The sequence below is a fragment of the Xiphophorus maculatus genome, chromosome 24, assembly GCF_002775205.1.
Source record: "Xiphophorus maculatus strain JP 163 A chromosome 24, X_maculatus-5.0-male, whole genome shotgun sequence".
Lineage (NCBI taxonomy): Eukaryota > Metazoa > Chordata > Actinopteri > Cyprinodontiformes > Poeciliidae > Xiphophorus > Xiphophorus maculatus.
In genome coordinates this window covers 2,671,032-2,684,505 of record NC_036466.1, presented here as the reverse complement: position 1 = coordinate 2,684,505, position 13,474 = coordinate 2,671,032, and the positions used below count along the sequence as shown (strand labels likewise).

Genomic DNA, 13,474 nt, shown 5'->3' with positions numbered 1-13,474 from the left:
TTTTTTTGCATAAAATAATTTTTTTTCAGACCTGGCTGATATTACAAGATGTTATAATACACAGTAGTGAACTGTGTGTCATGGCGGAAGCTGAGCAAAGAAACACCTTGGCTTATTGTTGCAAAAGAAAGCCAGATGTTTGTGTCGGTGCCAAAGCATCTGCTCCGGTCCTAACTTCAGAAAGACTAGCCTTCTGGTCCTGTCACCGCTGTTGCATCCAGGCGTCCATTTCATCCAGCTGATTGGCTCTATCCGTCACACCCTGTTATGATCACCGGTTGACTTCCAGTACACAAAGGGTGGTGTTTATTGTTGCTGACACAAACCGAGGCTGAACTGCCTCTGATCACCGGCACCTCGTCATTATGAAAGTATTCTACCATGAAGGTTGAGCTAGCTCAGTTTAATCATAGTAATCTTAGTAATAGCCAAAACGTCTAAAATATTTAGAAGAGCACTCAGATCATAAATGCCTGTTGTGATAAAAGACTTGGTGTAGTCTCAAGAGTGCAGTCTATCATTTAAATGCTAGGTCAGCCAGCTACTGCTACTACAACCTGCTGATATATTGTTTTAAAAAAAAAAAATTTTTGTCACACATTAAATGCAGTCATCATTTCAACATTTTATTTTGCTTTTCATACTGAATATATAACAGAATAGTGTGTTAAAAAATGAAAATTTGCTCAAGTTTTAGCCATTAAAGTAGATTTTTTGGGTAATTCTTGGTTAGATTCTAACATTATCTAATTTATTTTGGTCACAAATCTTTCCCAAAACCTTTCAGAAGCGTTTACCAGAAGATACACAAAAAAACTAATCAGAACAAACTTCACACTTCCACATGCTGATACCTTTAGTTCTAGAATTTATTCATTGTGTGCAAACTTTAGCAGCAAACAACAAAGCTGGCTGTATAAAGAATGCATTTTGAATAGTAAATAAATCTTTTGATTGGAAAAAATGTGTTTGTATCCAGCCTTAGTTAGCTTAGTGATAGCATTAAGGCTAAATTCAAGCTTGCTAACAAGGCATAGCTCGTTAGCTGCCTATTTTTAATTAATATGAATTAATACACAAAGCAGTAATGCTCGACAGAAACCGTCTTAGTACTACCGCAGAAGCTAGCGCCCATGATTTTCCTTATCTCCGCTCTTGGGGGTACAGCCAATCAGCATCAAGCAAAACGAATGACATTCCTTGATTGGCTGTTTTGCAAACACCAACCAATAGCGTGTGAATTAGCAATGCGCTTAGCTATTCCAGTTTCTCAAGCTGCATTTTGTTTTAAATATTTCAGATATAGATTATGAAATAAATCTGTGAACAGGCCGGCTTTCCACCAATAATTTGAAATTCCACGTCACAGAAACGTCCGGGAACAGCTGAGTCCACAAGTACTGAACCGCAAGTGTGTGTGTGTGTGACCTCTGTACCTAATGAACCACGACCCCACCGAAGTTGGGATTGTCATTTGTTTCACCAAATATATCACAGGAAAATTTAACATGGTTTGGGACTGAGGTCTTGGCTAAATTTAGTCAAAGCAATGTCAGCCTTGGTTGGCTAATAGAGTGCAAACATTGCTCTAATGTCCTTAAAAGCTTTGCCTACATGTGTTTTCAGTGTTTCAGCTTTTCAACCACCGTAACATTTTAATGGAAGGCACTCAGGCTAATGTCCTAATAAGGTAAAAGCTTTGACCTCTCAATCCATGAACATAAAAATTAAAATTAAAAGTTAAGAGACCTTTACAAAATGTCTTCACACAGCTGAATTTAGTCATCCACTGGTCATGATTGTAAATGAAAGCATTTTAGTAGGTAAAACTGTAGGCAAATAACTAAAAATGGCATGGCTAGGGAACCGGGAGCCAACCAGATTGGAGGGTTAATACCCTGGTTTAGGTTGGAGACAGATTGCCAATTCTTCATGGTAAATACAAATGATTTCCACTGATGTCCTCCCTGACATCATTAAATTCACAACAGGAAGCCCCTGGCATATCAGTAATGGTTGTTTTAGCTAAAAAGAAAAAAAAAAAACCCGGTAAGCAAGGCGGCAAAACTTTAGTTACATTAGCCAACAACAACAAAAAAAAATACAGGTGCAGCCCTATTACAAAAAGTCTTTTTTATATAGATTCATTACACACACAGTGATACATTTTTAGTGTTTATTGCTGTTTTCATCAACTGTTACCATAATCTTAAAAACTGAGAGCCCACACCAACTGGGTGAAATGAAGTTACAAAACAGAGTTTATTGGAAAATGTTTTTCTTGTGCACGTGTGTGTGAGAATGTTTAAGGGTACATACTTGAAGCAGTCTCCAGCGAGTGTTGAGGTCTTCAATGCGTTCCAGGTTGCTAGGAGACAACTGGATGTCGGATGGATCGAAGGTGGATGCCAAATGGTTCATGTGTGTCACATCGTCCTTAATCAGAGCTATTTCTTCCTGGAACTCCTGAACCAAAGAGAAACACACACATATACGTAAACATTTGTAACCGCTCAGATAAAAATTTCAATGCAAATAATTACTCTTACGAAGACAGAGAGACTTGTTGCTCTGTTGGAGTTACCTTGACTCTACTGATGTGCTCAGGTAAGGAGTCAATCAGCAGTTCCCCTACAGGTTCCCAGCCCTGCTTCACCATCTCCGCCTGCTTCAGCTGTTTGTCCAGCAGGTCTTCTGCTTCCTGAAGCTCCATCAGTCTGTCCAGGGCCAACTCCAACCTCCTCTGCCAGTCGGCCGAGTCGACGTTGAGCAGGTCCCACCGGCTCACCACATCGTCTGCCTCTTTGCGCAACACTCGGCCCACGTTCTGAGCACGCTCCTCTGGGCTGATGTCTGACATTTGTGATAAGCCAAGTCTGGCAAAATGAGTAACTAATAGCAACAGTCTCATTTATTAAGCTATATTTGCTCAATTGTGCCTCTGTGACGGTATGTTTCTAAAAACTTTCACCTATTCTTCACATAATAGCTCAAGTTCTGTTTGGTTGGATAAAAAGCTCCTCTGAGCGCCAATTTAAAAGCTTTGCCACAGATTCTCAATTGAATTTAGGTCAAAAATTTGACTAGATCATAGAAATATTAGCGCCTTGGGAAGGTATTTACCCCCTTGAGTCTGTCCCTCAAGTTGTTGAATTTTGGCCATTATACTTGGCCCCACTCTGAGAGCCACGTGAGGGCGATAGAGCTAACGCCTGAAGCAATGAGCAGACGCTGGAATTCCCCTCTTCCTCTCAGCCCTCTCTGAACGTGCTCAAGTTGGCAGCCTGTCAGATTTATTAGACCACACCTTTGGCTTGGCTTGTTTTGTAGCCCAAGCTGGTGCCATGGTGCAAACAGCGCGGCCAGTAAAGCATCTGTGACTGCGTTTCCGTGTCGACCTCCACAAGCAGTCGTTACTAGGCTGTCACTAGGATGCATATTTTTATTTTATGAGCAAAGAGAGATGGAACGCTAATCCTCGCTTCCCTTTATGTCAGATTTCAGAACTGAAGGAGCTCAAAAACTTTGAGAACAGAATTCACCATTCCCTCATTTACAGAAAATCCTCCAAATCCAAATTCATTCTACAGGTGGGGTAGTATACAGGGTGTGTGAAACTGAACCTAAAACGTGCGAAATCACTGTTTAATTCATGATTAAACAATGTAATAAATAACATTTTCATGAAGATTTCCTATGTTGCTTGGTTACTCAACGTATAGTGAATTGACCTTTGAGAAAAGGGCTAGACTATTTTCAGTCAAAACTTTTGTTAAAGTCAACATGTAGCATGTTCATCTTAAACTGTAAATGAATAAAATTACCAAATAAATAAATAAATGTCTTATATAAAAAAATATTTGAACCAGTGCTACAAATCAATGGATGAAAGCATATTCATGTCTTAACATGGCCTAATCAAAGTCCATATCTACGTAACGCCAACTGAGAATGTGTGGTAACACTTGAGAGATCACCATGCATGTGCATATGAACAACAATTTCTGTCTGTAGATATGGAAGCCTGGTGTAGACATACCTGGAATGATTAGTGGCTGTAATTGCAGTTAAGTGAGGCTGTATTGTATTGACCCACATTGCAATTTACTAGTGTTTGATGGGAACACAGAAAACCCCACTAAATAACACTGAAGTTTGTGGTTATAACTTGACACAATGTAGAAAGTTAAGGGCTAAGAATACTTTCTCAAGGATCTGTAACTGATGAATGGTTCTTTGACGTAACAATCTCAAAACAAAAAACATTATAAAGCAGAAATAAATGCGTTATTTATGTCAGCGAATCTGTTTTAGACATAAATGAAGTTTGAGTGCGTGTGTGTGTGTGTGTGTGTGTGTTTTACCTCTCAGTTCAGGTGATGGTGACTCTCTAGGCAGTTCGGACAGGAAGAATCCTGCATCATCAAGAGCCTTGGTCACCACCGGATCCTTGGCTCTGAGCTCCATTTTGAACCCCTGGGACACACACGCACACATGTTCAAGTCTCTTATCTACTTACACCAGAGGTAGCTTTCATTCCACTTATCTCTGATCTCAGAACAAACGATGCTTGGAACAGAGTGTCAGCTACACTGTAGGTTTTCTTCGATTTCATTGGCTGTTTTTACCATTTACCATGACAGGATATTATATTTACTCTTTACTTATTTTCTTTTTTGTGTTGTTTGGTGGCAAACCCTGCATATAGATACTAAATTATGATGCTAGTGTGAGTTTCAGGAGGTCATGGATTCTTCCAGTCTGATTCTTCTCATTTTAGGCTTTTTTTATTGTCTCTAAACACAGCAATTTTCTGTTTTAATCCATATAAAGTCAAATTAAAACAATTTTACACCAGAAAAAAACATCACATATTTCCTTATTAATCGTAGACATAAACTTGTCATGTTTCCCCCTTACTCTGTGGGTATCCAGCTGGGTCTGCACGGCGGGAACGTCGCCCCCTACAGGCTTCTCCTGCTCTAGCTGCTGACTCTTGAGCCTTAGCCAGTTCAGCAGCTCCTGCAGTGACATGTGGAGCCTCTTCCAGGGAGCCATGTCGGAGTCCAGCTGTGACCTACCAAACAAGCACAAGCTTTTCCCTCCCACCTTTTTTTGTTTGTTTTTTTAAAATCATCTGGATCCAAATTGAAGCATTTCTCCCTCTTTGGACCGTCTGTAGTCCAGGTGTGTCTCACCTCATGCTGAGAGTCTTGCTGCGCAGGTCGTTCCAGCGCTGCCTCATGTTGTCCAGACGTCTCTGGAGCACAACCCGGTCCTCAGGGTCCCTCAGAGAGGTCAGGATCCTCTGGCCATTCTCATCCAGGGAGTGATACAGCTCTTCATGGCTGTCCACCTCTGCCTGGAGCTCCTAGTTTAACACAAAGAGACAGGATTTGTACTAAAAATGTTATATATATGTATATCAAATATGACTTGAGAGAAATTTAGCTTTGTAATTTTAATGCCTTGAAATTGGACCTATCTCTTTAAGAAACTCCTGTTCTTTCTGAGACTCCGCCTCCAGGAAGTCCTCACAACACAGCTCCTCTATTAACTCTTTAACAACATTTTTACCAGCGTTGCACTGAGAAGTAGCTCCTATAATGAGCTCAGCAGTTCCACCAGGTGTTTGCTAATTGCTACTGGCTAGTCTGAAGGAGCTGAACGGAGGAGGGCTGCACTTTGGTGTACCCAGGTATTTTGCACAGCTGAATGGTTGCCATGGAGATGAATGCATTTCTCAAGCTTGCAAGAAAGAATCAAAGTAATTAAAATGTCTCAGGGAACTGAGTATTCAGCTCCTTCAGACTAGCCAGAAGCAATTAGCAAACACCTGGTGGAACTGCTGAGCTCATTATAGGAGCTACTTCTCAGTGCAACGCTGGTAAAAATGTTGTTAAAGGGTTAATAGAGGAGCCACATTGTGATGACTTCCTGAAGGAGGAGTCTCAGAAAGAACAGGGGCTTCTTAAGGACACAAATGCCCAATTTCTTCCAAAGACAAATTTCTTTCACTGAAGCTGACATAATTATTTGACGGTGCTGTAAAATGATACTCTGTGGCTGGAGAGCACAAAACACTGCGTCTTTAATCAAAGATTAGGTCAGAATGAATATGACAAGAGAAGAGTTTCACATGAATCCAACGGGTTCAACAATCATCGTTGAAACAAAGAAGCTCTTTATCCATCTGAACTTTAACGACAAAACTCATAACATGATATTTTTCCGCTTTACAAAAGAACGAAGCTTGAATTTTATGTTCCAACCTGAACTTGGTAGACCTTCCTACGCAGCATCCTCCAAAGAAGAAACTAGACGCTAAGTCGCAGAGGAAGCGCCATGTTTTTCCTCTGTTCTGTTCGAACGAGGTCCCCACGCGGCCGCACAGAAATGCCCTCTGTTTAAAACGCGAGGCAGATACTGGAGACGAGAGGACGGGGAGGGCGAGGAGACAAAGTTGGGCCGGGTACGTTGGTGGAAACACAAGAGGGGGCGAGGAAGAGATAGGAGGAAGAAAGAGGCAAAAAGGACATGAAAGCAAGAGGAAAACGATGAGCGAGCTCGTTTTCCAATTAAACCTTATCTGCGTGTGGCGTTGTCGCCCCGGAGAGAGTGTGCGCACTCCTCTGGATGCTACAGCTGCCATAATAATTGGACACAGAAGACTATCTCGGCGCTGCACACAGCACTGCCTGTTGGACTGACACAACTCATAACGCATGTGTGTGCGTGTGTGTGTGAGAAGAGGGAATAAAAGCTGAAATTTGTTTCCATTTCCGTTTCCAACATGCGAGTGTGTCCGAGCTTGGACAAAAAGAGCGTGTGGGAGCAGGATGAGGGTCAGAGTGTGTCCTCGCCACAGACAGAGGCCACCATTCAACACCCACAATGCAGTGGGGGGCATTTTTCCATATGTCCGCCAGACCGGGAGAGGCCAATGAGATCTCTTCATGCTGCCGTATCAACATTGTTGTCATTCCAAGGAGAGGAGGGAATTGTGCAAGTGTTTTTTTTTTTTTTTTTTATATATTTTATTTTTTTATATTTTTGCTCGACTTGTTAATCAAACACTGGGCTAAGCTGGGAGGACGTTATGTCCTGGGATGGCGTTTGATGTCAGCTTTACAAAAACTGAAGTGAGCTCGATTAAAAACACTGTAGATCTAAAAAGGCGGGAGTGAGAAGGAAAGTTGAAAGTCTCGCTACAGAATGTTGATCAGATCTTGGTTTGGTGATTCTCCACAACTTTCACCTTCAAATGGCCTCATACGACCTACAGACGACTTTCTCCCCGAGGTCTGAACGACGCAATTCTGATCTTTTTACCCCCGTAAAAGAAAAAGGAAAAAAAAATCTTTTGCATGTGCGGTACTAATTCGGGTATGCATCCGATTGTTTTCTGCAGTCTGAACAGCGATGTCGCAATAATATTGTTTATCGCAACGATCGCTGGGACAGCTTATCGTCAAGCAAATTTATTGTGAAATTTATGCGAAAATTGTCAAAAAAGTTTTGTTTGAATAGCTGCATTTGTATTGACCGTGAAACTGTGCAAATTGAAATGGCAAAAATAAACTTGCTGAACTGAAAAAGCACAGAAGAGGTGGTTTTTTTGGCTGGAACGAAATGGATGATTTTTGCAAAACTGCAACGGAGACACCTTTTTTTCCCTTTTTTTTTGTTTTGCATCACACAAGTGATGTGGTAAACACCGAAAACAACGTTTGTCTGAAAAGATGGACATACTTTTCAGGAGGCCAACTCTGCTTGTATTAAAAATGTCGGCCCAAACAATATACTTAATATTTCAACATTCCTGAGAAACAGAATTAGGGTTTTCATCTGCCGTGAGCCATAATTGTTAAAACAGGCAGACATAAACATTAAAAATCTATCACTCTGTATGAATATGAGCTCAATGCCTCTCTGAATGTAGAAAAAAAAATTGAAATGAAATGAGAAAAGATGTAGAAGAAAGTCTCTCTGCTAAACCCGCTCTGCCCTTATGCCATGCTGTCCTTGTGAAAACAATTTACTCTCTGCCCACACAGCTCCAAAGCTGAGTGCTCCTCCATTATTCATGCAGGGCCAGTTTTTATATATAAACACAGGAAATCTGTTGCATTAATATCCCGACTCGGCGAGCGAGAAAGCATAAGGGAATCAGTCATTGTCTAATGACGGCTGACAGGTGGAGTCAGAAACATGGATAATCCTGTTCCACTGGTACCTGGTGAGGGAAAGGAGGACGAATCAAACAAGAACTGTGATGGCAGGAGAGTTGAAACTAATTTAGTTTTTTTTTTCTGAGCTCCCTGTTAAGATTCAACACTTTCTGTCTACGGTAAATAACCAGGTCATGCAGTTACACCTCAAACGAGCCGGATTACACGCCTTAATGAAGAGGATGTGTGTGTTAAACCGTGTCCTACCTTCCACTGGGCCAGCAGCCTCTTGGCCGCCTCAGGCTGATCTTGCAGCCTCTCCTTGTTGGTGGCATCTATTAAAACATTGCAGGTGGTCTCCGCCTCCGTCAGCCAGCTCAGGAACTTCTCCAGGTCCAGGTAGAACTGGTGGAGCAGCTTCAGGCCGGCTTCCACAGCCGCCTCCCGGTCTGAAACTCTGAAGACGTGCGAGAGAGATGAGGGAAACCGAGGACTTGCCTCCAACTCAGGCTTTATTATCAAGATGAACTGAAATGAACCCTGGTCACATAGCACTTTCACCAATTATTTTAGATTTTCATGAATTAATAGATGCACAGTAATATTCTGAATAACAATTTTTTTTTTTCATTCGAGGTGTTGAAATCGTCTCATTGACGTAAACGAGTGACAAAAATTGCGTCATTTGGTATTTCTCAACACCAGGGCCCGATCGAACTATCCCAACAGAACTGTGTGCGAAATGTTACGTGATTGGTCAAAAGCTTGTTACCGTGTTTTATGCAGAAATGCCTTTTCCGCCTCGGATGAAGAGTGGGAGAGTCCTAAGCAACTAAAAGCCTTCAGTTCCTCTTAAAGCTCCCTAAAACAAAAGTTTTCCTGCAGAAATCCAGGCAGTTTCTCTAGTTCATTTTTACAAACACGTTCCTTATTCAGACAACACAAAGAAACCAACCGACTGGACAAAGACTGGAGAAGAAAAGTCATCTCTTTTCCCTGCTAGCAAAGAAACTGGGCATTGCGTAGCATTAGAGGTTCATAACTAAAAGTAAGACTGGTACTCATTCTGAATGTTTGCTCTTCCAGTGATCTACTGTCATTTCTGCCACACGTGTGTGTTAAGACACCAAGACACTCAGAAGACGGGACCTTCCATGTAACAAGCCGTCTGCCAATTGAGTCTTCTCATAACCAAATAAAGTGCAGCATTTTCCAGACTATAAGTCACTCTTTTGTTCACAGTTTGATTGGCCTGCGTCTTATAGTCAGGAGTAACTTAAATGTGTTTTTTTTTGTTCCCGTTTTAGGCCATATTTTTTGACTAATGCGACTTGTATTCCCGAACGAAGAAAGAGTGTGCGGTTACCGTTTGCTGATGTGCGCCCATGTCGCCAGCATGTTGTCATTGACCTGGGTGACCTTGTGCGTGTCGTCGTTGGCGTACAGCGTCAGCAGCTTGTTGGCCAGCGCGTTGGTTTCGGCCACCTGTCCCTGCCACTGCTTCAGGTCCTTCATGAAGACCTGCAGGGGAACGGAAACAAAAGGGCTCGTTCTCGTCGTTGTCAATGCCAACAGATCTGGGAGTGCCAATCGTCTGACATTCATGCAGCCGTGCAGACGGATCTCCAGTGCCCACCCTCAGATCTGCATGTTGCTTCTTCAGCGCATCCGCTGTGTACGTGATCTCCTGCCATGATTCCAGCCTCCCACTGGCCTGTTTGATGAGGTAGTCCACCTCCCGCTTTGCGTCCAGCCAGTTTGTGGAGTCCTGCAGCATGTTGAGGATTTGCTTGAGCCTGTCAGAGAGTTTGGTCTGAGAGTCTTCCCAGTGGGTCTGAAGCTTGTCGACTGTGGAGGAGGAAAAAACAAAATTGCGTGTTTTCCAGGTACATAGGTACATACATTTCATAGCACAGTCAAGTAGCTATATTGTCTCCAGTTGTTATAAAAATACCATATACATCGAATATGACTTAAAAGATGTTTGACTTCATAATTTAATGCCTTAAAAATTGATCACTGCTCCTCTTTTGAACCTTTAACAACGTTTTTACCGGCAAATTCCTCAGAAGTACCTCATATAATGAGATGTTTGCTAATTACTACTGGCTAGTCTGAAGGAGCTGAGTGGGGCAGGGCTGCTCTGTGAGACATGGAAGCTGCAGTTCTGAGAATGAGCTTAGTCCTCGAAGGCAACGCCCAGTTTCACCAAACGTTTTGCACAGCTGAATGGTTGCCATGGGAGATTAAACACTTTAATTCTTAAAAAATTGACGTATTTCGCTGAAAAGTTTTGGCACTAGGATAGGGTGCCTTTCAAGGTGACCATATAGTTTATTTCACAAAACTGCAAAGGAGACAGTTTTTCGCAACTGGATGTTGCCACTGGCACAAGTCATGAAAAAGATGACAACAGGACAGCGGCATGTTTCTTTAATAACTTCATGTGTGATTTTAATCGCTTTTCTTATTTATTGGAAAAACCACAATTCGAAATTGTGTTTTTTTTAAATGATCAGAGTATATGTAACACACGTTTTGTGTACACAGTGAACCCTCGCTATATCGCGGTTCACCTTTCACGGTCTCGCTGCTTCACGGATTTGCATCGTGCATTGTGTTCTGCATTCTGATTGGCTTAACAGTCTCTCCGCTTCTTCTCTACCTGTGTGTCAATAACTTTGCGGTTTGATATGTACACGTATGTAAAACAGCTTGCCAATTTCAAGAATCTTTTTGCCCAGAAGAAAAAAGAGCGACAACAACTACCAATAACTATATTCTTCTCTCGAAAAAACACACCTGCACCGCTGGCTTTAGAAGAAAAAAACGCTACAGAGCGAAGTCAGGATGCAGCGGCTCAGTCAGAAGAGCAGTGAAATACACCTGAGTCACTATTTGTCCTACTGTACTTTATATTTTTTTTATAATCATTTTTCATTTTCTCCCGTTCTAATCCAATGACTCGGGTCGCGGTGGGGCGGTGCTGATCTCCGCAATTTGAAGCCTTCAGTTCGTATTGATGATTACAATTATTATTTTACAGTACAGTAGTTATTTGTAAAAAAACAAAAACAAAAAAAAACTTTGTTACAGTACTTTTATTTGTTAAACAAATACTTGGACCTGTAAAAAGGTTTTGTTCTTTGGTTTTGATGTATTATGGAGTATTTCATTGTATAATAATTGTAAAAACAATAAAGGGAACTACTTCACGGGTTCTTTTTGGAACGTAACCCCCGTGAAAAATGAGGGTTCACTGCATTTGTAATGGAAACGCAGCTTTGTGAGGATGCGTGTGGCTTACTGCGTTCTGTGATGGCGTTGCGCGTGTCCTGGTTGCTGGTCTTGTTCTTCAGGTTCTGAGCTGCCGTTACTTGTTTCTCCAGGAGGGGGCGCCGCTTGTCGAGCTCCTGTAGAGATCCCTGAACGCAAGCAATGCACACTCAACTTCCCATCCATGCAATGTTGTTATTCTTCAAAGCCCAAGTCGTGCACACATGTCGATGCTACATCACTTAGCTTGATCACAGTTTATGTTTGAGCTGCGCTAAGATCGTCACCTTGAGCTGGTTTATGTTTTCATTGATGTCGTCCAGGTCAGCGACCACCACCTGCTTGTTTTGCACCACGTTATCCAGCATCTTCAGCCAATCGGTGAGCTCAGCATAGGATTTGTTGAACTGCTGGAGCACAGCAGATTCAGGCTGGGAACTTCCTGTCAGGCCTTCGTCTGGGAAGCACACGATATTAGAAAGAGTTCTAGAAAATGGCAAATCCCAGAAACTTTCCAAACATTTTCAAGATAATCCTCCAAATCGTTTCCAGCGTTACAGTTTGGAGATAAAAACAAGACAAATGAACAAATAAAAAAAGACAGTTTCAATAAATAATATCATACAACATTATTTACCCCTGTTATTAATTATGACTTGTGATAGTTTTCTACATAGTAGGGACAAACTAAACTATAAAAATGTTTTATGTTTTGAAAATTCTCTCTCACACATCCTATACATCCAATTAGTCTGAGAACAAAACACAAATTAAAGAAAAAAAGTAAAAAAATCCCCCAATTCAAATAACTCAGCGTTTTGTACAGCTGAGTGGTTGCCATGGGAGATTAAAGGATTTCTCAAACATGTATTAAAAAATCTAGGCAACACTCCAGGTCTGTTTTTGATTAGGAAATAACATTATAACAAAACTCAAAAAAGTTGATTTTTACATGATACTGCCTCTTTAAGTACAGATATGTGAAAATGTATTAAAGTACCACAATAAATTACTTGTGCTTCACTACAACCCACCACTAAATAAAGACAAAAACAGTTCTGCCTTCATATTTAGTTGCCTCATTAGCATCTTTTCTTGCTTCAGATGTTTTTCTGGTGATGATTGTGTATGAAGTGTTACGATGTTTCTGCAAAAGAAAACTTACGGGTTTTTTCGGAGACGAGAGAAAAAGCCATCCTTTCTTTGTGCTGCTGCAGTAGCTCCAGGATCACCGTCCAGTCCTCCCTTAGCTTCACGTGTTTCCCCTGCCGTCATCAACACATGAAAAACACACACACACACAACTCGCGTCTCGGCTAACAAAGGGTTCAAGGTCAGCTTGTACAAATGCAATCAAAAGAGTTTTAGTTAGTTCAGCAGGAGAGCGTGTCTTTGATCTGAGACCTATATTAATGAAGACGGTGATCTAAAATGTGATGAAATCTTTGAAGAAAACCTGGTGGTGAGATGAAAGACGTGAACGTGATGTTGGAACAAAAGACTTTTCTTCACATCGTCTTTACAGAGATGAAGCGCGTTGTGAGAACGTCAGTGTGTAGTTGAAGTACAGCTGTCGCTCACCTTCTCCAGCCGTCCTGGAGGAGTCTCCTTATACATCTGACTGGCTCGCTCCAAAACAAACTCCACTTCTGGCTTCTTCTGCTGAACCTCCTCAATTAGCTGTTAGACACAACTCTTTAGTATTTGTTGTTTAAATAAGAAAAGTAGATATACGGTTAATATGAGTAAGAAAACAAAAGTTGCTGTACTCTGGGTGGTGGTTCCTGGGTGCTCTGCTCCAGCTTGGCTCTTGTGCTCGACGCCCAGCCTGACAGGTCGTCCAGCTCACCTTGGAGCTTCAAAAGCTCCTTCAGCAGACCTTCAATCTCCAGCTGACGCTCAGGCAGAGCCCTAGACACCTAAAGGAAAGAAATAAAGAAAAAGTATACCCCCTTTTAATGAAAGTAGAAGCACAAGCTTGGTAGTGGAAGGGTAATGATCTGGGTTTGTTAAGATTTGACCACAA

At 41.6% G+C, this 13,474-nt stretch overlaps 1 protein-coding gene across 11 annotated transcripts in view; it reads right to left on the bottom strand.

Annotated features, from left to right (window-relative positions):
- dmd (dystrophin) overlaps window positions 1-13,474 on the bottom strand; it is a 248,638-nt gene that overhangs the window by 31,566 nt on the left and 203,598 nt on the right. For 10 of the 11 annotated variants that reach the window (XM_023329879.1, XM_023329880.1, XM_023329881.1 and 7 more), the window contains 13 exons: window positions 13,218-13,367; window positions 13,030-13,128; window positions 12,614-12,713; window positions 11,736-11,905; window positions 11,480-11,597; window positions 9,809-10,020; window positions 9,539-9,693; window positions 8,440-8,629; window positions 5,200-5,372; window positions 4,922-5,078; window positions 4,365-4,476; window positions 2,585-2,853; window positions 2,320-2,466 (listed from right to left, as the gene is read on the bottom strand). In XM_023329879.1, the coding sequence (XP_023185647.1) occupies window positions 2,320-2,466; window positions 2,585-2,853; window positions 4,365-4,476; window positions 4,922-5,078; window positions 5,200-5,372; window positions 8,440-8,629; window positions 9,539-9,693; window positions 9,809-10,020; window positions 11,480-11,597; window positions 11,736-11,905; window positions 12,614-12,713; window positions 13,030-13,128; window positions 13,218-13,367 (2,052 nt within the window). Of the gene's footprint in view, window positions 1-2,319; window positions 2,467-2,584; window positions 2,854-4,364; window positions 4,477-4,921; window positions 5,079-5,199; window positions 5,373-6,273; window positions 6,591-8,439; window positions 8,630-9,538; window positions 9,694-9,808; window positions 10,021-11,479; window positions 11,598-11,735; window positions 11,906-12,613; window positions 12,714-13,029; window positions 13,129-13,217; window positions 13,368-13,474 lie in introns of those variants that run through there. The other variant, XM_023329886.1, reaches the window with a different exon arrangement.